General features: G+C 35.7%; 2 protein-coding genes across 5 annotated transcripts in view; one reads left to right on the top strand and one right to left on the bottom strand.

The window, feature by feature from the left end:
• The window catches only part of MYEF2 (myelin expression factor 2), a 38,919-nt gene extending 33,737 nt beyond the window's left edge, over positions 1-5,182 (top strand). For 2 of the 3 annotated variants that reach the window (XM_025390596.1, XM_025390598.1), the window contains one exon: positions 1,592-4,404. In XM_025390596.1, coding sequence (XP_025246381.1) covers positions 1,592-1,755 — 164 coding nt within the window. In that variant the 3' untranslated portion in view covers positions 1,756-4,404. Of the gene's footprint in view, positions 1-1,591 lie in introns of all 3 variants that reach the window. The other variant, XM_025390597.1, reaches the window with a different exon arrangement.
• On the bottom strand, positions 2,153-23,378 carry SLC24A5 (solute carrier family 24 member 5). Of its 2 annotated transcripts, XM_025390600.1 has the most exons (9): positions 23,185-23,378; positions 22,323-22,502; positions 10,232-10,315; positions 10,035-10,138; positions 9,598-9,698; positions 7,649-7,929; positions 5,439-5,645; positions 3,417-3,518; positions 2,153-2,638 (listed from the first exon to the last, which is right to left on the bottom strand). In XM_025390600.1, exons 1-9 carry the CDS (start codon positions 23,303-23,305, stop codon positions 2,316-2,318), a joined length of 1,503 nt encoding a protein of 500 aa, XP_025246385.1. In that variant the 5' UTR covers positions 23,306-23,378; the 3' UTR covers positions 2,153-2,315. The 2 variants fall into 2 exon arrangements, with proteins under 2 accessions (XP_025246385.1, XP_025246386.1); XM_025390601.1 differs by lacking the exon at positions 22,323-22,502 and having other exon boundaries at positions 23,185-23,320.
• Positions 23,379-24,704: the final 1,326 nt, after the last annotated feature.

Raw genomic sequence — 24,704 nt, 5'->3', positions numbered from 1 at the left:
TAAAATGTGTTTTCCAGTTTCATTTTATGATGCTTTTTAGAAAGTGTGATTGCTGTGTTTTTGCTTTTTTTCCCCATTTCGTTCCAGTTGTAGGCTGAATATTATTTGGATCTACTTTAACTATTATCATGTAATTTCTCTGGAGATTAGCCTATTTTATAACTTTTCAGAACACATTTAAAGACTATCTGGCATATGTAACAAGATACTGGTTTTGTCTCAGTATGACATGTATTATCTTAGACCATTTAATTAGTGTTTAGTAGGTGAGCAGTTGACTACCAGTTGGTTTTCAAAAAGAAATGCAGTAATAGGGAGTGGATGAAAAAGTGAAAGTATAAAGTAGTCCATCATGTTATAGGTAAGAGATCAAGATTTCCACAGAAAAAAAGTCTTCCTTATGGATTGATATTAAAATTTGATCTTACCTTCTGGAAAGGGCTTATGCGGTTTTTTGACAGGCCCTCTTGTTTTTACCTTTCTCCTTTTTTTCCTCCTCCCTTTATAGAGCTAAATATGTCTGGCTGTCTGATTTGGTTGCCAGACTAAAATTAGCCCATAGTGATCTGGCAACTATAATATTTAAAGTCTTCTAACTTGATTTGTTTTGACATGTACATCTAGTGGGGAGGGAAATATTTTGGTAAGTAGTCACACCCTAAATTTATGACCTGTTTGGATTGAGTGACCATGTATTCCAGTTTGCCTGGGGATAGTCTCACTTTACATCTGTTACTTATGTGTAATTATTGATAACTCCCCTTTTACTCTCAAAAGTGTTCTGTTGTAGTGATGAATTCTTGTGGCCACTTTGTATTTTGATAAATGGTATTGATTTACTTCAGATACCAGTCTCTAGAGTTAGCAATGATATAACTACATAAGGACAGGTTTCTGGTTTTCTTCCTCTTTCCTGAAGCTTCTCTGAGATTCTCCTTGACATCACTGTTTTTACCTTTATTGATTTAAATCTATGCTATCTTTTCCCGTGACTATTTCTGTAGCATATTTGGTGCCATTCTTAGACTTTGAGCTCAAATTGTGGTATTGAATAAATGGCTTTGGCACTGTGGTTGCAAAGCAGAATTAGTGGGGCCCTTTGTAGCCTGATAGAAATTAGATTTCTGGTCAGTTGCACTTGTTTGCAGGGGATAAAGGAGTGAAATGAGGATAAAAGGGAAGGAAGAGAGAGATTAGGGAGACTGGGCAGTAAGCAACCATTTATTCTAAAAATAATTTTGTTTAAATGTGTAAGTTTGTCATAGGGCATGGTGAGTTGGTGGCATTTTGTGCTAGCTTGACTTATTGCCCATACAATTAACCTCAGGAATTAGGGATTTAACATAAATAAAATACATTAAATCCTAGGAAAATCTTTCCTGATTTCAATTTTGTATATTCTAATATGTATATATTTATTACTTTATATGAATTGTATTTTACTCCAAATATAATGCTTATATTATTTGTTATTTTAAAAAATGATGTTTTTAATCAAATTATCACAATTGGCTATGAGGAATTTCAAACCTATAAAGTGAAATAGAACTCATTTAAACTGACTAGTAATTCTGTAACTTTTATTTTACAGGTCATGTAATGTTTGCAGAAATAAAAATGGAGAATGGAAAGTCAAAAGGCTGTGGAACAGTCAGATTTGACTCCCCAGAATCAGCTGAAAAAGCCTGCAGAATAATGAATGGCATAAAAATCAGTGGCAGAGAAATTGATGTCCGCTTGGATCGTAATGCATAATTTCAAGCCATGGTTGGAACATTCCTACATCTGTTTTGCTGAATCTCCTAGTAAAAGTCATTTTTTTTTTAAAGTAATATTGTATGCTTACAAAAGCTGTAAAAATGAACTTTTAAAACTCCCACCAGCTTTTAACAGTATAATGTTAAAAATATACTGTAATTTTCGTTAATCTCAAGTTTGGGTTTTTAAAGACAGCAAGTCTGGTCATTCAGTTTAAATGAATGGTTATACTGTTTTTAATGAAATAAGCCATTTTCTTGTTGTTTTCAGTACTACATAGTTGGATTTGTTTGTTCTAGTTTCTCCAGTTTTTGTCAACTTATTGTATGGTAAAACAGATTTTTTGCCCCCCCAAAACTTCTGTTTTATAATATGTAATTCTTCATGAAAAGAAAGGGCTCAGCAAAATTAGGATATGATTTTGGTTGGTTTTAAATTACTGTAAGTTTTAGATTTTAAGGTTCAGGATTTTAAAAATTTGATTTAAATGAAGAAATTGATTTTTCTCTCTGCCCCTCCCTGCCATTCATATTTTCTGCATAACACTGTTAATAATATCAACCTCCACAGCCCCTTATTTTATTATTTCCAATAATTCCAAGTTCATATAGAACTGATAATGTAGCAAGCCCCAAGTATGATAATAGGCAGACTATTCCCAACTTTCTGTCTAGTTTCCAGCCATTGAAGTGAACTGCTAAAAAAAGAAAAATAATTGAAACGTTGAGAGAGATGGTTGTGTAAGTTAGTCCTCTGCTGTTTACTTCTATAGGAGCTGATCCATTTATAAATGCAGTTTTAATAAACCATGGAATACCAAGGCACAACATATCAAACACATTGGATCCCACGATGTTAGACATAGCCATATCTCCTTTCCCTACAAAAGAAAAGCATATTGTTAAAATGTGCTTACCAATACTGTATTTTATTAATTTTCATAAGAAAAGAAACACTGGATACTTTTTTGTTGTTGATTCATTTTGGAAAATTGTTAGAGCAAAAGTCTTACTGAATTTGTATTTTTAAATTTTTCTTGGGTTAGTATTTAAAGTCTTAACATTTATTTAATTATATTTATTAAACCATTTTTCAATAAGGTATCTAGCTTACTTGTTGCTTTTCATTGTAATTTAACATGGTCAATTACTATTTAATGCACATTTCAAATGAATATTATTTGGGGGATTAGATTGTGTGAAATTAACCTGCTATTAAATAGTAAACTCTTCCTCTTGAGTTTGTATGTTACTGAGGAAGTATGTTACTGAGGAAGTAAACTTTTTTTTTTTTTTTTGAGACTGAGTCTTGCTCTGTTGCCCAGGCTGGAGTGCCGTGGCGCGATCTTGGCTCACTGCAACCTCTGCCTCCTGGATTCAAACAATTCTCCTGGCTCAGCCTCCTGAGTAGCTGGGATTACAGGCGCATGCCACCATGCCGGGCTAATTTTTTAATTTTTAATAGAGATGGGGTTTCACCATGTTGGTCAGGCTGGTCTCAAACTCCTGACCTTGTGATCCACCCGCCTCGGCCTCCCAAAGTGTTGGGATTACAGGCGTGAGCCACCTCACCCGGCCGGAAGTAAACATTTTTAAAGCTACTTTTACTCATTCTAGCCATGTAGAATACCATTGCAGCTTGAGGGACTTAGTTCTTACCTTTTCTTGCGACCAACACGCTTGTAATTGTGTCTGGTATGCTTGTTCCTGCTGCTAATAAAGTAAGGCCCATTACTGTATCTGGAATTTCTAGTGTTTCCCCTGTAATAAACAGATACTTCAGGTTACAAATCTTAAAGAGTCACTAACCATCTTTTGCAGTTATTTTGGGTATTTCCTTCCTGAACAAAAATAAAATAGGCAGATTTAGAATTCAGAGCCAATATGTGCTTGCTTAGTTTTTTAGCTAGCAACATATTTGAATCAGGCTGGTAATTTGGGTAACCCAGGTAGCACAGATTTTTAATGACATATCTAAAGATGTGTGTAACAGCCAAAATTCTGCCAATGAGAAATTTTCCTGTTTGATATTCTTACGGAAGATGTTTATGTCCACCATTATCTCATCAGGGCTGTGCTGAATATTTGCTAATGAGAGTGATCATTCCTGTTTTTCTTTCTTAAAAATTTTTATTAAATTAGAGTTAAGCAAATTAATTATAGCTATCTTTAAGCTATAAATGTGTTAACATGTATATATATCACTTATTACATTCTACTTTAGTGATATACCTTAATTTAGTGGGCTTTGGCAGGGTGGGGAGGGGGAACATTCATTAATCTCTCAGGAAAACAAAACCTGTTTGTTTTCTACTTGAGTCTAACATATGGTCCCAATTTATTAATACTTCTGTTAAATTTGATGTCAGGTCAACATTGATCAGAAATGTATTTATTCTCAGAAACAGAACCAGAGAGAAGTTAAAAAAAGTTAAAACATATGTAACTGTTCTTTTAATGTTGTAATTGAAAACTTGGTTTAGCATCTTTTTTTCTTTTTCTTAAAATGCCAATTAAAATAACTTAATTAGAAAGTAGCTTATTTATTGCATGCTTACATATTGATACTGGAATTGGAATTGGTTAATTTCTATTACTGGCTTTGCTAGAATTCATACGTGCACAAATAACACTAATATTTATAATCTTGGGGGGCTGTTCTGTGATCTATTACATGATTTTTGCTCTCTTTTTATTTTCCTAATATCAAGTGTGTTCTGGCTGAGTGAATTTGGATAGATATTATATGCAAGCTAATTGGACTTTTTCATTTTTCTCATTAAAAAAGGAAGAAATAATCTGCTTTTTGCTGGCATACTATTCTAAGACTTACACTAATTTGGGAAAAGTCAAGGGTCAACAAATTTTTGTGTCTGTGAGGGGCCAGATATTAATTATTTAGGCTTTGCAGGCTGTATGATTTCTGTTGCAGTTACTCAGCTTTGCAAATGTAGTGTGAAAGCAATCATAGATAATATGTAAAACCTTACTAATAAAAACAAGCTGGGTTATTTTGGCACACAGGCAGTAGTTTGTTCACCTCTACTATAAGTTAATTTGGGTTAACCTTTGTAGGAGAAATTACAGATTATTTTTGTCTTTGTTTATAGTTTTTTTGTTTAGAGACTATAGTGGATTATGGCCAAGCAGCAGTAGTTAGTTAAGTCTTAATCATGAAGGTGGTAGAAACCTAGAATAAAACTTTTATACCCTTTTCACTCATTTCATGGTATGTTTGTAGTGCCATGTTGAAAAGTCAAATAAAATATAATCCGGTTAAGCAGTGAGCACCCATTGTTTTCCCAAAAATAGACCTCCTTGCTTTTTTTTTTTTTTCATTATGGAATGGAATTCAATATAAAGAGTATTGTGGATCCCATGGAATGTGATTAAATTATTAGCATAATAAAAAGACATCCTATGAATTTGATTTCATTTATAAGATCTCTTGAATTGTACCCCAGGCTGAATAACAGTGGAAAATACAGTTTATATATAATATGCAACTCACAAACCCAAATGATCTTGTTATAGTAATACTTAATCATTTTGTAAATGGTACTAATCTTCAGTCTTGCTGAAAAGAAATTTGCTGTGTAGCTAGACTACTTTGAGTGAACATATGCAATTCGTTCATATATGAAAATTTTCAAGTTGTGCTATTGTACTTAAAATACATACCAGTTATTGTGACCATCCAAACCAGGATATATGTAAATGCAGATATCCATATTGCAGACATGGAAAAGGTTATTACAAAGTAGTTTTTCCAAAACTTTGTTCTACAATCTGGTGTGGTTAGAAAAAGTAATGTAATAATAGGAAGGGATAATACCCAAAAAATTCTTTTTAAGTCTGCTTCAGGCATGTTGAAAACACTTGGTGGATCTGTTGTGGAAAAATTAAACACTTTTGAGTTTTCTCAAATGGCTAATTAAGTTATGCCTATTTAGAAAGCTATATTGAAATAAATTAGCTGTATCAGTTTTTAAAAGGCTGTTTAAAACATTTGAGTACCTCATTACTGATATTGCTGGTGAAAGAAACTAATTGAAACTTGAGGACAGACAATGTAAGATGTGATACTCAACACTTCTTTATTTGGGGCCTTAAAGCTATCAAAATGTCTTGGACCATTCGCTAAATATATTATAGATAGTGTTTATGAAGTGTCAGTTGGACATCTCATGTGGATTGTCTTCAGTAACTTTTTGCTTAAGGGATTAACCTGGCTTCTAACTTGGCTACTCCAGTTGTCTCCACTTCACAATATTGATGATGCCTCTGCCTGCTCTATGTACCAGATAATGTATACTTAGAGAATATGAAATAATGATAGCATAATTTTTTTTATTAAGTTGCATATCCTAATTCTTATTGGAAGTTTTTTTTTTTTGCCCTATTTCATTACTATGTTATTTATTAAATTCAGACTTTACCACAGTTCATAGAAAGAACCTTAAAATAGGAGGTAGTATATCATCTAAAATATAATTTATGAAAACTGAGTATATTACTTTATTCAATTTAATTTAGTAGAAGGATAATGATAATATATTGGATAAAAATTAGAATTTACTTTAAAATTGTTCAAAATTTGTATGGCATTTACAAAATAATGTAATAATTGGATCAAATTATGTCAAAACTAATGCTAGTACAACAACTCATAAAAAGTTGGTCAAGTTTCAACCAATGTGCCATTAAGTAATATTGGATATAATTTCAACATAATCAAAGAATTTGGATTGGTTTTTTTGCGTTTCTTATTGTAAGCTTAACTTAGAGATGTGTACCTCTTACACCTGAAAGAGGAGAAGCTAAAATTTTTGTAAAAAGGGGGAAAAGTCATGTTCCAAAAGTTTAAGTAGTACATTAGAATAAGTACCCTCCTAAAGGCTTAATTAAAATTAGAATCTGTTTTGGACAACCACTTTATAAAAAGGTAACCCATGAGCTTATAATTCTGACCATAGCTGAATTTGACTTCCTACTGAACATAGTTACCTAAATGTTTTGCTACTGCTTTAAACAATGGCAAACCTCAACTGCTTCTCTTCTTTCTTCCAAACCAGCCCCTGTTCCTGAGTTCCCAGTTTTAATATGTGTTGTTCCCATGTTCTCAGTCAAGATTAAGACATAGGAATTGTCTTTGTTCCTTTTTCTGGCCCCATATAGTCTTGGTGATGCTTCCTTCATGTAGTCTCACATCTGTTCTCATTTATTCCCACCACTTTCACTTGGTCTAGGCACCTAGTAAACACATCAGCTGCTGTAACAGCCTCTTACCTCCTTGTCTCTTACTTCATATTTTAGTTTGGTAAACATTGCTTAGGGTAACATTACTAAGATAACAGTTCTAACAATTTCTCTCCTCAGAAACCTTCCAAGATTCTTAGAATAGCATTTAAGATTCTTCTTATCCTATTCCTTTCTACCTTTCCTCTCTTCCTTACTATGCATATACTGTGCTCTATGTGTTTTATCTCTGCATCATTTATGAAATAAAGACCTCAGTAGCTGTTACTTATTGGTCATAACATCATGTCATAGTTAAAATCTTTCCTGTCAAGCAAGGCCCAATTTAAATGCTCCCTTCTTTGTGAAAATCTCCTATCTGTCCTCACCACATTTTGACACTGTCCCATTTGTGAACCACAGTCACACTTCATTTCTTTCTCTTTTTATGGTACTTAACATTTATATTTTAGCTATTTTGTATTTCCTATGATACTGGAAATTCCTTAAAAGTAGGGACTTAGTCTTTATGATTTCTGAGTCTTCACAGTCTTTTTTGCATAAAAAGCACACCATACTTGCTGAATTGAAATGAAATTTTAAAGTTTTTCTTTTGTGAATAGACTTAATAATGGGCAAGATTTAGTGATTACCTTCAGAAACCTGACTAAGACCATGTAAACTTATAGAGAGCTGAGAGTAGCCAGAATCTTCATAAAATATTCCACTATCAGTTCTTGATTGCCGACGAATGAATGGTTGACCTTCATCTTCCCATCCCATTAGTAGCTGTTGTTCACTTCTTTCCATAGCTTTGGCAAGACAGGTGCAGCAAGGACTGCATTTCTTTATAATATATTGGTTAATTTTAATGTCAAAACACAGCACCAAAACATATAATCCATATATCAAAAGCAGTAAAGTTCCTTCATACCTATAAATTAAGAGAAATTTGTGTTTTTAAATTAAAAGTGAACGTCATTTTAGAGTTGATAGCTTTTGGGCAGTATTGATTGAATGATTTTCTAACAAAAGTAGCCATAGAACAATCAAACATTTCTAGATATTTTTTGTTTTGTAGATTTTTCCAAACTTGGTTACAGCATTATTATAAGTTTATTGATAAAAGCCGGACACTTCTATGTGTTTTTTTTTTTTTTAAAAAAAAGATCAACAAACTCATTTTTACTTGTGGATTCCTTCCAAATGGTAGGTATAAAAATGCAATGAAAATGATAATTGGAGATTTTCAAAATAAATGTAAAATTAATATATAGTGGTGAACATTTTCTCCCTCAGCTCATTGGCATAATACATTCCCCCAAATACATAATAATTATAAAATAATACAGTAACTGTGAAGTTATTTCAACTGTTCAAGTTTTCTAATATAGGAACTTTGTGTAAAATATTATTCAGAATATAGGAGGCTTTGGCTGGGATTTTTCAGTTTGTCATCATTTTTAATGATTTGAATGTAGCTGAATTTGGCTTATAGTCACAAGAAAACAAGATGTTCTAAAATATAAAATTATACCCTGGGAACCAAGAACTGTTTCCCTGTACTCTGGCAGTTAGCTAATGCCATCACATTTGAACCTTGAATTTACCTTTTATAGCCAGTGAATCTCTGTCTGCTACATCTTCTGATTTCTCTAATTGAGGAAGCATTATCTTGGATACTTTCACAGCCACTGTCCCTTACAGACAACTGCTGAATTCTAGAAGGATTTCTACTCTACCAACACAGTGTCTTAGGGACACAGACTAGAAGACAGGATGATTAGTTTAGAAATTATGCTTCTGGCTAGGTTTGAAGTTTCTTGATAGCAGATATTATGCTGTACTGCAAAGTTGTGGTTCTCCAGATGGACACCATTACATTTTTTTTTGCGTATTTTTCTGGTGTCCTCTGGAAGTTATGCAATGTGTAACCTGTGTAGCTGTGTTTTGCATTTCATTATCCCTTATGATATCTAGCATAGTGATAAGAATCTAGTGGGTGCCTGCTACTTACTAGTTGAAAAACTTTGTCCACTCAGTCACCACATTTTTCATTTTCTTGGACCAGCTAGGCAGAGAGATTACAGGGAAAGCAAACAGTTTTTAATATTAAAAGCTAAGCATTGTTGGTTCTTAGAGGAAGGCTATAGTTTCTCTGAGCATCAGAAGTTTGGAGGAATTTAAAAAGACTTCTTTTACTTCCTCTACCATCCTTCTCCAGTCTTTTGTGACCATGATCACTTCTAACCAAGGCAAGGTGAGCGGTAACCCAGCAGAAGAAAAAGTCAACTGTTGTGGCTTTAATAGACAACAGAAGTTGGGAAACTTACTGAATAGGCAGCCAGTGGGGAGAAGGAAAAGTGATGGTCTCCAGTGACTAGTGAGAGAAAAAAGGAGACTGTGAAGTAACTAAAAAGAAATTGCAAACTAGTGAGAAGAATACAATCAGCAATTGTGATAAGGTTAACTCAGAGACCTGTTGGAATATGGTATAGAAGTGGCAGATTATATGAAATAATATCTCTGAAAAAAATTTTACTGAACCATCAGAAATTCATAAAATCTCTAATTTTTACATAAGAATTATTTTCAAGCTTACCAGTAAACTTGGTTGTCATATATTATACCAAGAACCGCTGCTACACTAATTGCGTACGCTGCACAGTCTCTGAATAGGGGCCAACATGATAGTGTTGAAACCTGTAATATGATGTTATTTCCATTACATTGTAACTTCAAGTACAATCCTTAGTGTAATACTAAAATTGTTTATATATTTGTAGTTAAATATTGTTATCTTTTGCATATTGCTTAGAGAAAAAAATGTAAAATTGTGTTCTAACACATGAACTTTCATAAATCTGACCAAGAGCTATTTGTGGATTAACATTAAATTGAATACATGCTGTTTTTCTACTGATTAATAAATTTGATTACACATATTATTAGTGCCCTGTTGTCCATCCCAGACGACGAACAGTTATCTTTAGAATTTTTTTAAGACAATACATTTTGTTGAATGGTTTTGTTACATACCATGTTAGATAGCAAGCCACAGGCAGCACAGATGCCAAGGAGATTATAAATTGCAGATCCAAGAATGGTGCTAATGCCAATATCTCCCTTTGTGATAAATACACCTATGTGCAAGATAGTAGCAGCTAAGTTAGTGTTAACTTGAAGAAAATAAAAATCACACTGAGTAAGCAAAAAGTATAAAGAGCAATATTTACCTAGGAAGGCAGTAACTAATTCAGGAGCTGAACTACCCGCTGCCATGAAAGTTGCGCCTGCAACATCCTGAGACAATCCAAGGGCTGAACATAAATGAAATGATTGTTAGGCCTAATAAAGTGAAAGAGTATGTCTTTACCACTAAACACAATAGATACTCAAAGCTACAGCTTCAATAAAACCACTAATATTTACTTAAAGTAGAAAAATAAAATACACAGATTAAGAGTCTAGTGTTTTGCTTCTTTATGACTTCATTACTTAATCCTTCTATAGAAAGGGTGAGGGAAGGCCAGGAGACTAAAGGGAGTATCCTGAGTGCCAACTACGGGGTTATTTGGAACCCAGAAAAGTGTTTATAGCAGGAGGGCTTGTAGGTGAGTAGCAACAGCATGACTTTGAAAATTAAGATAATTTGGAAATCCTAACCCAACTTCAAAGAAGAAAAAAAAGATAGTAGTTTTTTAGATGTGTAATGCAGCTGAACGGAGCTTGTTCACACATCTGTTAAGTCATTTCAACCGTCCATTCAAATTTTCTGGTATAGGAACTTTGTGTAAAATATTATTCAGAATATGGGAGGCTTTGGCTGGGATTTTTCAGTTTGCCATGCAGAGAATTTTTGATGATTTGAATGTAGCTGAATTTGGCTTATAGTCACAAGAGAACACAGATATTCTAAAAAAATTTATGGTTTCAACCTTGTCTAATTACAAATGAGAGAAATTACTTAACTAGATTTAATATTGTATAGTCTATTGATTTAAAACATGGATCTATTAAAATTTTCCTCTAGAATAGGAATATAAAAAAATACTGTAATACTACAAATAGTTTGTGTCTATCCACCAGGCTTACAAGCATGCAAGTTCATAAACTTTAGTGACTGACAAGATGAGAGTCTTAAGAAATTTTTTGTCCTTTCAATTTTAGGGCCAAGGGACCTACCATGGGAAGGAACAGAGAAAGCCTTAGGCCGAGATAGGTTTGCATAAGAAATAATCTCCAACCAGGCTTTACTGATAAACGAAAAACTAGCCAATAGAGGTAGCATGTCATACATTAAACTATCTACCCTAGGTCACAAAGTATCAAAGAACTAGAATTTGGGTTTTCAAGACTTGATGGCAACTCTTTGTTGATGTTTATTGTCATTTACTATACCTTCAGTCTTCCCAGATACTCAAACTCTGGTGTGCTTGGTTGAGTCCTTGTCACAGGTGGTTGGTATTTCCTTCTTATTCTTGTCTCTGGGACCACCTGTTGCCTGCACTCAGGTCGACCTTGTTCTCTAGTCTGCTGGGACTGCATTTGAGCTTATTGATTCCTTTTTGATTTCTTGGTGTGGCAGATTGTATACTACAGCAATAGTTATGGTATTTTTCTGCTCCACATAGATTTCCAGAACCCTTTAATCCCCTACATAAAAGGTGATACAACTTCCTTAGTGTAATCACAGAACATTTCCCTTAAGCTACGACATGGTAAGTCCTGCTACTTCGTTGAAACCCCCATACTGGAGAAACCTCATGAAAAGCCCATGTAGAAATAGAGATGTCTAAGGAATTGCTGCTGTTTCAGTCCCCAGAGTTTGAAACTTCACAGCCTAGGCACCAGACATGTGAGAGAGTGAGCTCTCGGATGATTCTAGCTCCATCCTCTGACCATAGCTGCACAAAAGACCCTGAGCGAGAACTACCTAGAGTAGCTCAGTAAACACCCAAAACCGTGGAAAGTAGTTGTTTTTAGCCACTAGTTTTGGGGTGATAGTTAAGTCAGCTGGTGGTTCATTTATTTGTTGCATTTATTGAGTACCTACTATATGCCAGATGCCTTTTTAATGTGCTAGTAATATGACAGTGAGCAAAACAGACAAACATTCCTGCTCTCACAGAGCTTTCCTTTTAATAAGGGAAAACAGATAAGATAAGAAAAATAGGTATGATGTTAGAGATAAGTTGCAAAGAGTAAAGGCAGGGAGGGGAGAAAGAGAAAAATGTCCGAGAGGAAGGACTGAAATTTTAGATTGGATAACCAGAAAGGACTTAATTGAGAAGATAACTAAAGACTTTGAAATGAGGAACAAGTCACTTGTCTACCTGGGCTAAAAGTATTCTATGCAGAATAAATGACTGCAAAGGTTCTGAGGTAGAGGCTAGCCTGTGTGGTGTAGAAACAGAAGACATGCATGTCTAGAATGAACAGTGTCAAGGGAAAGCAGTAGGTGATGAGATTAAAGGTAATAGGCAGATCATGTAAGGTCTTGTGGATCCTAGTAAGGACTTTGGCTTTCATTTTGAAAGATGTGGGAAGTACTTAGAAATCTGTCATCCATATACTGTCTGCTGATGATACCAGCTCCAGTCATTAATTTTATCCCTTGGGGTAATTTGGTCTGAGAGATCCAACCAGCCCTAATCTGAGCTATTTTGACACCTGAAAAACCATTGTGAAAAGTTCTCTTGGGGTGGTTAGAATTATTTAGGCCAGGCCCTCTATTCTGTGTGCCTTTGGTCATGTTGCTTGCTGAACATCTACCTGCAGTGACTAGTGAAGGGTGAGAAATAAATGATTTGTGTAGTTTACATTGTATCCTAGTGCTTTCGGTGTTGTATAAAGGAATACCTGAGACTGGGTAGTTTATAAAGAAAAAAGGGTTTATTTGGCTCATGATTCTTCTGACTGGAAAAGTTCAAGATTGGGCATCTGGTGAGGGCCTCAGGCTGCTTCCACTCATGGTGGAAGATAAAGGGGGAACTGGTGTGTGCAGAGATCACATGGTGAGAGAGGAAGTAAGAGAGAGAGGTGGGTGGTGCCAGGCTCTTTTAAACAACCAGCTCTCTAAAGGAACTAAAGAGGGAGAACTCACCCCCTAGGAAAGGATTAACCCTCATGATCTAAACACCTCCCATTACTCCCCACCTCCAACATTTGGGATCAGACGCTGTTTTTATTTTACCACAGAAACCCGATATAATAATGGCACTTAGGCCAATTATAACATGGTGGGTGATTGAATCTTTTTTGTTTACACGTTGTGGCACTGGCACCATAATCACCCTCATTCTGTTTTTTCCTGGTGGAAAAAATAGTTATTTGGAAGTTTTCTAGCACATTCTAGAGAATTTATAGATTTAGTGCTGCTGGATATTACCATGAATTGTCTTTCCAAATCAAATCAGGGCTAGATAATATGTGGAAGAAATTGAAAAAGAACGGAATGCCTTATCGTAAAATAACTGCCCCAACAGTGCAGCTGAATACTGAACAATCTTTGTTTAGCATTAGCTGAAGAATGCTTCATTAGAAAACTCAGTCTCAAGGTAGGACAATAGGTGGTTCTTTAGAAAAGTTTCAGTCTCAAAAGGCAGTAAGAATAAAGCTTGTTCCTATTCACTGCACTCAAATTATGAAAGGAAAGATTTTGTATAGAAGGATGGATAAAACTTAAAGGTATTTTAACAAATTATATCTTAATGTTCTAAGAATATTTTATAAAATGTTTTATACCTCTGAACTTTAGAATAGACTAGCTTTGTCTTCCTTGACCTTTTGGGTAACATTTCTTTCTGCTATAGTTTATTATTAAAGATAAATTTTTCTAGTTTTTTCCTCCCACAGCTATTATTCTTTTTTTCCACTCTAAAGGAATAATCACATATCCTGGAAGATATAGCAGAAATGTTCAACTTGAGTTTTCTCTATAGTTTTAGGTACCAACACATTGTTTATATAAAGCACAACTTCATGGTAATGAGCTGATTATGAAAATTCATCAGACATTTTCTTTTTTTTTTTTTTTTTTTGAGACAGAGTCTCGCTTAGTCGCCCAGGCTGGAGTGCAGTGGCGCGATCTCGGCTCACTGCAAGCTCCGCCTCCCGGGTTCACGCCATTCTCCTGCCTCAGCCTCCCGAGTAGCTGGGACTACAGGCGCCCGCCGCCTCGCCCGGCTAATTTTTTGCATTTTTAGTAGAGACGGGGTTTCACCGTGTTAGCCAGGATGGTCTCGATCTGCTGACCTCGTGATCCGCCCGCCTCGGCCTCCCAAAGTGCTGGGATTACAGGCGTGAGCCACCGCGCCCGGCCCATCAGACATTTTCTTAAATGTGTTCTTTTCTGTGATGCCATGTTAGAAAGTTTATAATGGTTTTTGAAAATCTCCTTCTGGAAATATGATATAGTAGGAAGAATATTAAACCAAAACTAAGACCTGGATTCAGCCCTGCCAGTAACTTGATATGAGACTTAACTTATTTAGACAAGCCTTATTTTGCCGTCTGTGAAATGGAGGATCAGACTACACAATCTAAGGTATTATCTATTTTTTTCAATCTTTACTCAAAGTTGTAGAATGTGAATTCTGTTTTAAGACTGTATACCACTTTTTTATTTTTAATTAAATTTCTTTTATAATACCTACCCCCCACCCCCAAGTCTACATTACCAAAATTTAGACTATGAAGGGGAAAAATAGAGGAATACTTTTATCATTGTATTTTAACCACTGCTATCATTTTAATGTATCTAGTCCTTTTCACAGTGGAAATTTTAATATAGTACAGCCATAGGCTATATGCAATTTGGTGTCCTCCGGCATCATTTAAAAAAGTCTGCAAACTTTTGTGCTTTGTGAATGGATTAGAGTTTTAGAAACAATCAAAAGTCTATCAGATCCAACTCTAGCAACTATGGTGAGTAGTCATGCTGAGTCATACAATTTAGGGTCCAAAACGAAGTGCAACAGCAAACTGATGTCTCTTTTATGATTTGCAAAACTGGTTCTGAAATTAATTTCAAAGGCATTCCTAGAAATATTTTGAATGGAATAAATGCCTAGAGGGGAGAAATAGTTACTGACAGTCAGGAATACATGACTGCATGTGTATGCTCTGGGATGTTTTTAACAAGAAATAAGATAACTTGATTACCTTAATTTACCAACTCATATTCTGAGCAATGAAAGAATGAATTCTGAAACCCGTAATGCTTTTAAAGGCCCGATTCCACTGAAAAAGACTCTCCCTATCCCTAATCTAACAGCTATAATATTACAGTGGATTTCCACCTGCCCTTAGCCTATCATATGAAACATACTTCTTTTATACAAGACACTTTACCTCCAAACCTAACAATTACTTCATTGTTTGTTCCATAACTTTCCCAAGGCCACACAGGTAATAAATGCAGAGGTGGGAAGGGAACCTAGATCTTTTTGACACCAAGAAGCTGCCCTTTCAGCTATCCATGTGGGCAAAGTAAAGAGATAATACATAACTTTATTATTATTTCTTGTTCCTGCAATAGCATCTTGGTAAAATACTGAGTACCTAGCACTTATTTAGATCTATATGCCTGGTATAGATTTAGATGCAATCCAAAGGGACCACAATTTAGATCAGAGAAAAAAGACCAACAAAGAGGATGAAACGCTCTTAGGAGAATGAGTGTGTAGCAGGGAGGAAGCACTATTCTTAGATTCTTTGTTCTTTAGTAAAGCTTTTGCTTCTGTAAATTTCATGAGGATTAAAAATCAAACAATCCCCTGAAACTGTAGGCTATCCAAATGCCATACTCACAGAATTATTTGAATCCCAATTTTTTCAATTTGGAAACAATTCTACCTGGAATTAAAACTTGCATTTCTTTCTTATTGCCTATTTCTGAAACATAAAGTAGAACATAAGCAAATATTAGTCCAAAGCAGAGTAAGTGAAAATTTTTTGAAATAAAAAGTAAATATTTAAGTATATTTCCCCAAAACCTTATTATGATCATTTTCATGTAAGACGTGTTGTAATTCAAAGGTATCAGTGTGGTAGAGAGGTTATATCTAATTGAATGGTATATTAGCGTAAATATTTTTTTTAAAGTTTCGTAGCTGGCTCACTGTGGAATTTGGACTCTATCAAGTGACCAATCTTAAGGAGTTCTCAGAGTTTTCTATGTATATAATTTGGAAAAATATGAAGAAAGCTGCTTAGAACAGTGGTTCAATACCTCTGAGATCCCCATTACATACCAAAAGGATATTTTGTTTTCATTTTATATCAGCTTTTGTGTTTCTAAAATTAAACTGCTTAAAGAGAGTAGACATACTGGTCCTATTTGGTCTTTAAGTGAATGTAGTTTATATTATATTTTTAATGTGTATTATATATTGGCTTATATTTAAATTCTTTAAATTTAAATTATATTTAAAAGTGACTTTTTAAACAATAAAAGATGAAGTAAAATGGTATAGATGCTAATGTAAATGAAATAAAAGGAACTTTAAACAGAATATTTTTAAATTTTAATTTTTATATATTTATTTATTTTGAGATGGAATCTCGCTCTGTCACCCAGGCTGGAATGCAGTGGCACAGACTCAGCTCACTGCAAACTCTGCCTCCTGGGTTTAAGCGATTCTCCTGCCTCAGCCTCCTGAGGAGCTGGGATTACAGGCCAGGTGCCTGCCACCACACCCGGATAATATTTGTATTTTTGTGGAAATGGAGTTTTACCATGTTGGCCGGGCTGGTCTCAAACTCCTGGACTCAAGTGATCCACCCACCTTTGCCTCCCAAAGCACTGGGATTATAGGCGTGAGCCACTGCTCCCGGCCTAAACAGAATATTCCAGAGATATTTAAGGTATAGTTTAAAGTTGTCACATGGCTTATTAGATAAAATAACTGTTTTAATAACCTTACTTCCTACCTTGTCAAATAGACCTTACTTTTATTTACCTTAAATTTGGTGTTCAAGTTCTAGCAGCTGCACCGTAGATTTGGTTATTTGCTCCAAAAATACTTAAATAGGCTTTGGTATTCCCCATCTCCACTTTCATCTTTCCTGAGTAAAGGATTCTAACCTCTGTAGTCTGTTCTTATGTAACAATGAACATTCACTGAATGTTTTCTATGTGCCGTACTTGTGTAAGCAGTTCACTTGTGTTTCTTCATGCACTTGTCACACAGTGCTGTGAACTGAAAGTTGTAATCATCCTGTTTCACAGCTGAGATAACAGAGACAGAGGGAAGTTAGGAACTTTGCCCAAGGTCACAGTGCTAGCAAATGGCAGAGCTGGGATTTGAACCTAGGCTGTCTGGCTCCAGGGTGGACACTTTCAATTGTCTCTCTACAGGAGTGTGGCACTAGAGCATATGATGGCCGTGTCCTTGCTCTCCAGCTGTTCAGGGATTCTCAGCATTTGTCATAGACCATTCAGCAACTATATCAATATAGAGATAGAAAAAAGTAGAAAAAGCCCCAAGTAAACAATACCAGATATGACTACAAAGTGACATAACGAAGTTGTCAAACTAAGCAAGGGAATCTTAGGCACAGGTTTGTAAGTCAGGCTTACATGAATGATCAGAGACGACAAAGGCTGACTCGTTTTGCTTAGTCATTTGGATTCCTCTCTCACTGTGTCTCTGTCTCTCTTCCTCTCTCTCATACACACCCCTCAGGGTATCCATCCTGGTAACATTCTAGAGTAGCACAACTGGTTGGGGATGAGGAAGCTCTCCTTAGGTTTATTCCTCACTCCATTGCCTCTAGCTCCTTTAGCTCTAACTTGGGGTTGGATAATGCTCCTTTTCTGAACACATCTTTAACTCTTTTCCCGGAATCTCCATTCTGTTTCCCAGCACAGAAGCCAAGGCTTTTCTGCAAATGTGAAATGCCCTGGACGACTAGAGCGTGATACCTTTGTTTCCCCTCTATAACACCGATTAATTTCATTTCAGCCCTCTGTGTTCAGAGAATTATCAGCTTCTTTTCCTATAGAACCTAAATGGAAAGAAAAAGAAGATAGGATTGGAGGAAGGGGACATAGCAACAGCATTTTCTTTTATTGGCTCCATACAGTTAAGATGGTGGTGAAGTGTCTGAGGTTGCCTAGTAGAGATACATGCTTTTCCAGCTTTTCCAGTGTTCGAGGGTAGAGGAGAGGGTGTGTGACTTTTATGATCATGAGCAGAGCAAGGCGAAGGAAGAAAAATCCTTGCTGGAAGCCTCTGGTGGAGGCAGCTGTAGGAGACCAAGACCAACATATGTAGGTCTGAAAGAGAAAGAGCACTGGTTTGACTGAGCGGAGGCCCTGCCAGAACACCAGCAAGAGGCTCTGCCCCCTACAGCTTCCAGCTCATCCTTGCACGGAGATGACAGTCCTGAGCCTCTTCTAGTCTTCACCTTGCTAAAGATCCTGCTGTTGGCCAAATGAGGAGTGAATGGGACTGGGGTGGGACAGGGGCCTGCCAATCCTTCCACTGTATTCTAGGTTGGAACTCAGTAAACATACCCCACAAGACATTATAACCTCATCTATGATGATTAAGTTCCACAGTCCTATATTATGATCTCATAATCTTCAGGCCTGGGAACTTATTACGGATAAGTGTCTATAGCATTGATTTACAATCACGTATAGGTTGCCAAAGGTCCAAAATGATTTTTGTGAATAATCCAATGTATTCTCTTTATTTTGTAATATACTTCTTCCATAGTAACTGTGGGTATTTGATATTTTTTGTCAAAATTTTCAGTGCTCTCGAGAGGAAAATTTCTTGTAAGATGGTTCAAATAGAACAGTTCTGAAACATCTATGTTCTGGTAGCGAATCTCAAACAAGGATGTGTCAAGTTCTATCATGTAGCAGTTGAGATCATGCTTGAGTTTTGGCATTAGAGAGATCAGGACTTTCTCTGTGTGGCTGTGTGGTCATGAGAAATTACTGACCCTCCCAACCTTGGCTTCCTCATCAGTAAAACCCAAACGTTAGTCCCTATTTTGTCAGGTTTTTGGGAAGACTAAGTGAAACCATATATATACACACACATATATAATGTTATGTACATTATATAAACCATATATTATATTATTATAAGATATATATCTTTCATCTATAATTGTATCATAAGTAACTGATAAAAAAATAACACTGTAGTACATTGTGGAATACTTAAGTAAACTGTTTTGAGGGTTATGTTAATAACTATTAGTTGACAAAATGGGTGGAACTATTATGACTCAGTGCTCATCAAGAAACTGGGGAAAGGCAAAGCACTTGCAGACTTTTGAAGCCCGTTTCTGCAGATGTAAACAAATTTCAGGAAAATTGTTTTTTATTGCTGATGTCATAATTTAGATAAGACCATGCTAGACCTTGAAAAGAGAATTAATTTATAAGTATTTAAAAATGAATTGAGCTAGCACTATTTCTATCTCATTTTGTTGCCAGGATTTTCAATGCTCAAGATGAGGGTCAATTTTTAACAGCTGAAGATTTGGCTGTGGCATGGATATTCATCAATCACAAATCTGTAAGAACTACTGTATTTCAGAGCCTGAGAAACTCACTTGAGAAATCCGTGTTTGCAGGTGATGTTTCAAAGTAATTTCACAAGGAGCACATTGGAAGTCATTTAGACATATTAAGTCACTTAATGAACATTATTTTGAAGTCATAATCTAAATTTTAATGCAGTAGTGTTTTCTACCGGGTTAGAAATGTTTTTTTATTAATTTTTTACTTCTCCCAAGATAAATTTTTATAAATAAAATTCTTGATAGATTTAATTTTTCAGTCATGTCACTGTTCAGTTAAGTCATTGGAAATGGAAATAATTCCTTACAATTTAAATTTCTATGTTTTATATGATTAGCTTTTTTAATTTTTAGTTTTTTACATTTTTCTAATTTAAAGCGCAGTATTGGCATAAGAATGAACAAAAAGGTTATTAGAATAGAGTTGGGAGCATAGAGACAGATCTACATCTATATAAGAACTTCGTGTATGAAAATTGATCAACTTTTGGAAAAAATAACATTGCATTCTATAGCAAGACAGATTCTTAGTGGAAGAAATAAATAAATGTAAAAAAAATCATGCATGTAGAATAGAATATGATGATTTTTATGACCTATGGATAAAAATGTCTTTCTAGTTATAAAACCAAAAGGAGAATCATAAAGGAAAAAATTTACAAATTTACTTAAAATATTTAAACTTCAAACTTCAATGTGATAAACACAAAATGCAAAAACAACAAACCATGAAAAAGCATATGATACGAAGTAATACTAGAAAAAGGGTTAATATCCTTGTATATTTTTAAAGTCTTGAAAATCAATAAGAAAAAGACAGAATACCCCTGATAGAATAAAAAAAATACAAAAGCAAAACCACAACATTCAATAAACATATAAAATATTGACCCTCATGAATAATAAGATAAATACAAATTTTATAAAATAATGTTTAAAGCAACTAAGGATATTTCACATATTTTTCATGGTTTTCTGGAATGGCTGCTGCTATACATTAAGGAGGTGTAAGTAGGCACACCTTTTGTGGGATGCCTTTTGCACATATATATCATAAGACTTAAAATATCCACATCTCTACCTCTTAATCAGGAAATGATCAGAGAAGTATGCAAAGATTTTATACAATTACAGGGATGACATTAACACAAAAAACTTAAAACAGGCCAAATGTCCAATGAGAGTAATAGTTTAAAATTTTATGATAAATATCTACTGGGTGCCTACTACGTGTAAAAACCAGTGTCAGATGCTCAAATCATTTATAGAATCATGGACTATCATGATATCATTAAAAATAATGTTTTTGAAGAATGTTTAATGATATGGAAAAATGAGCATAATAAAATATTATGTGAGAAAAAAGAAAGATCGCAAACTGCATATAAAGCAAGATTCAAAAGATTTAAAGGAAATATACCAAATGGTAACTGTGTAGATCTCAGGGTGATGGAAATATGGGTGGTTTCATCTTTCTCTTCTATTTTTCTCTATTTTTCTTGTATTTCATTAATCTAAGTAAAACTGTTAATTTAATCTTTGTTAAAGAAAAATCAATGTCTATGTAAGATGTAATGTCAAGATAAAAGTATATGTTTGTATCTACTTAAGAAACATTGTAATAAATTAGGCTAATCTATTATATATATATATTTTTTCATTAAACAGATAGGTGTTGAGTGCCTCTGCTATCACCAGTTACTGTTTTAGATCCTGCAGATACTAGTATACTGCAGCGAACAAGGGAGTAAAGGCGCTTTATGTCATTCAGCAGGGGTTGGGGGTGGGGTGATGGGAAAGGGGAGAGTTTACATTCATCTTCTTTCCCTTTATCAAGAAATGGCAGCGATGTGTGTGTGTCGCGGGGTGGGTGGAGGTTGAGGGTGCTGCTGTTTCTGTGTAGTCTTGTGAATATGCAATAGGAAATCCAATCCTTAACTTTGACATTGCTTTTTGCTGTAATGTGAGCATGCTCAATCAAATAAATAACCAACCATGAGACCAAGTCTAGAAACACACTTTTGCTCATATGGTACGAAACATAACTGCTATCCTGGTGTTAGGCACCAGTGCACTATTAAAGGTCTATGCTCAGAATTCTGGGCAACATAGACTGCTGAAGGAACAGAGCTCAGAGGCTTGGACTGGCTGATCTTATTTTCAGAAACCGATAACGGAGCTCTTAATTTTTAATAACTGAATTTACAGGTATCTGATGCCTGAGGTCACTTAGGATGCAGGACTTATTCATCTATTTGTTTATTGGTTCTTAAATATCAATTAATTTCCTTAATGGTAGGATGCTGGGAAAGGAAGATGGGGATGGTGGTCCTTAATTGCATTTGTTTATCACTTACCTCTTTATAAACAAAGTTATAGTGAGCTTAGAGTAAAAATTAAAAAACAGTTTTTTGAAGTATAAAATGGCAAACACTAGGAGTTTCATTGTATTAGGAGCACACACAAAGTACATACAAGTGAAATCTTGGAACAGTTCTTATAGCAAACATCCAGGCAGTAGACAAACTAGAGATTTCTGGAAATAGGCAGGAAAATAATAACTGCTGGGTTCTAATTTAAAGAAACTCTGATTCACATTAACTACCAAGAGAAACCACACTCAGCCAGTTCCTTAAGACACGGGAGCCCACAACACAGAAGCTGGTGCTCTGCAACCAGTCGAGAAGTACAGGACAGCTGCTGAGCTGTTTCAAAGACAGTCATATCTGTGTGGCACACTCTTCCAGAAGGTTACAGGGGAACTTTCCAGCCACTTACATTCACTGATGATTTCCAGGGAGGGTAGGAAGTACTCATCACAGACAATAGATATGGCCATGAACATGTAAACGATAATTAGGAAATAGATTATGATGCCTCCGTCTCTGCGCTCTTGTCTCGTGAAAAACCCTTCGGGAAACTCTGATGATGGAGAAATAACACATTGGGTGCTATTTCCTGTTAAGGAAAAGGAGGTGAAAGTTTGAAGAGTTTGGAGTCACACATTTCAAGCCCACAGAGAGCTTCCTTAAGAAATCTGTAAGTGTGGGGTAACCGGGTGGAATTTTAAGAACTCACTGAAAATGTATACAGCGCTTCTGAATATAACACAGTTGTAGAGTTTTAAAAAATTTTTTGGGGGACTGAAAAGAGATATCTTAAATATGTTGATGATGGTGAAGAATTAAAAAGAGGAAATCATGAGAACACTCCTCCTCGTTTTTATTTCTGAATCTCTCCTCCCCAAGTAGAAACTGTATCTCTGATACATGAAGATTTCTATTATCTGTACAATTCCATTTTTTCATTGCAGAGCCTAAATTGTTCACAGGCCTGCAAAAAATCATCCACTGTTGCAGAGAGAATTTCTAAGATGAAAGATTTTTTTTTCACCAAAAAGTCTCTAAGAATAAAAACTGGAGACTTGGCCTACTATGATCTCTGTGAATTACTTTGGAGTATATTTAAGAACTTATTTGAAGGATCAAAAGTGTTTGATATCTTTTTAAATGCTAAAATTCAGAAGCATAAGTAAAAGCGAGCCCATTGAGAATTTTCCTGTTTTTGTCCCTTCATCTGCATGTGGTAGCAGCAGCAGCTGCTGCTGCAGCAGAGGTAACTGACCCCAGTGTCCACCTACCTGTGGCCCTTGGGAGACGCTGGGGCAGGGAGGCCCCTGGGACAGGCAGACGTGCAGTGGCCCACAGGATGCCGAGCAGCAGAGCCCTTCTTGCCCATGTATGGCCCCTTTTCGTCTGCATTTCTGCTGTGCTCTTACTGCAGTGTGCAGCTTCAGGAAAGGAGAAGAGGAGGATTAAGCTGGATCATGTGAGGAGTCTCCTTCCTGCCCAATACCCTGCCCAGGGCACATCTCAGCAAGGCCAGCACGGGAGAAAGGGTGAGTGCAGCCAGCCAAGCTTCCCTGATCAGGAGACCCAATCTCCAGGAAGGCCGGAGGAGACGGAGGAGAGCCGACAACCATTGTCTATCGCTATTTCCATGGCCTACAGTCTCTAAGGGCAGATTAAGGCAGCTTGTACTTTATGAAAATGCGTAGTTTTATTTAACGACTTCATACTGGCTCTGCTTTTGACTTTCTCTAGATTTGTAAAAAGTTGGGTTTGCAACTGCTTCCCATTTCTCTCCAGCCCTTTCTCCTAGAAGTTGTTGGGGTTGATATTAATATATGTACATGCTTTGGCTAGCTTGGCATCCTTTCGTATGTCTGTTTTAGCCTCTCATCTTCATCTTCAGTTAGGGCCAAAGGGAGAAAGGCCAGTTAGGACGTCACTGCAATCATCTAGCTGGGAAATGATAGTGGCTTGAACTAAGGCAGTGGCAATGGGGATGGAGAGTAGCCGACAGTTTCAAGAATTGTTGAGACGGAGTGGATGCTATTTGATCATTGATAGACTGTGTTTTCTGCCAGAGGAAGCTATCTAAAATGCAAATTTGACATAGCAGGTACTGTTTAAATATAGACTACTATCTTCCCTACTCTAACATTTATGAGGCTTGCCAAGATATTTAGAACTTTTGGCAGTGTAGTAACCTATAGCTAATAACACAGGTTATGAAACCAGACCACATGGTTTGAGCCCTAGCACTGCTACTTACTAACTTACTTGACTTTTGGCAAGTTATTTAACCTTTCTGCTGCACTGTTCCACTATCTGTAAAACAGGGATCACCTGTATTTGGGTTGTGGTAAGACTTACAAAAATGAATGCAAATAATTTGCTTAGAATGACCCCTGGCTGATGTCTTTCTTCCTTCCTTCCTTTCTTTTTCTTTGTTTTGTTTGTTTCTCTTTCTCTCCCTTTCCCTCCCTCCCTCCCTCCCTCCCTCCCTTCCTTCCTTTCTTCCTTCCTTCCTTCCTTTCCTCCTCCTCTTCCTGTTTTCTTCTTTCTTTCTCTTTCTTTCTTTCTTTCTTTCTTTCTTTCTTTCTTTCTTTCTTTCTTTCTTTCTTTCTTTCTTTCTTTTTTTTCTTTCTTTCTTTTTCTATTGAAATAGAAGTGTTTTTTTCCATAAAAATTTTTGTAGTTTTGCAACTTTCATGGTTCCTTTGCTTTGCAGAAAAAACTCAAAGATTGATATGCTTGGTAAGTTCTCTATTTAGACACCAGCTCTATCTGACAGAACAGAGTAAGTTGCTTCCTG

This window comes from Theropithecus gelada, chromosome 7a (genome assembly GCF_003255815.1).
Source record: "Theropithecus gelada isolate Dixy chromosome 7a, Tgel_1.0, whole genome shotgun sequence".
In the NCBI taxonomy this organism is placed as follows: Eukaryota; Metazoa; Chordata; class Mammalia; order Primates; family Cercopithecidae; genus Theropithecus; species Theropithecus gelada.
The sequence above is the reverse complement of the archived record's forward strand: the minus strand, read 5'-3'. Positions and strand labels throughout refer to the sequence as shown.

Bases quoted from the DNA above. Each gene is read 5' to 3' on its own strand.
- SLC24A5 (XM_025390600.1), bottom strand. From the start codon at position 23,305: ATGCAGACGAAAAGGGGCCATACATGGGCAAGAAGGGCTCTGCTGCTC. The intron at 10,139-10,231 runs GTAAATATTGCT...TCTTGCACATAG, and splicing joins ATTAGTTACTGCCTTCCTAG to GTGTATTTATCACAAAGGGA. The intron at 2,639-3,416 runs GTAAGAACTAAG...TTTCTTTTGTAG, and splicing joins CGTGTTGGTCGCAAGAAAAG to GGAAAGGAGATATGGCTATG.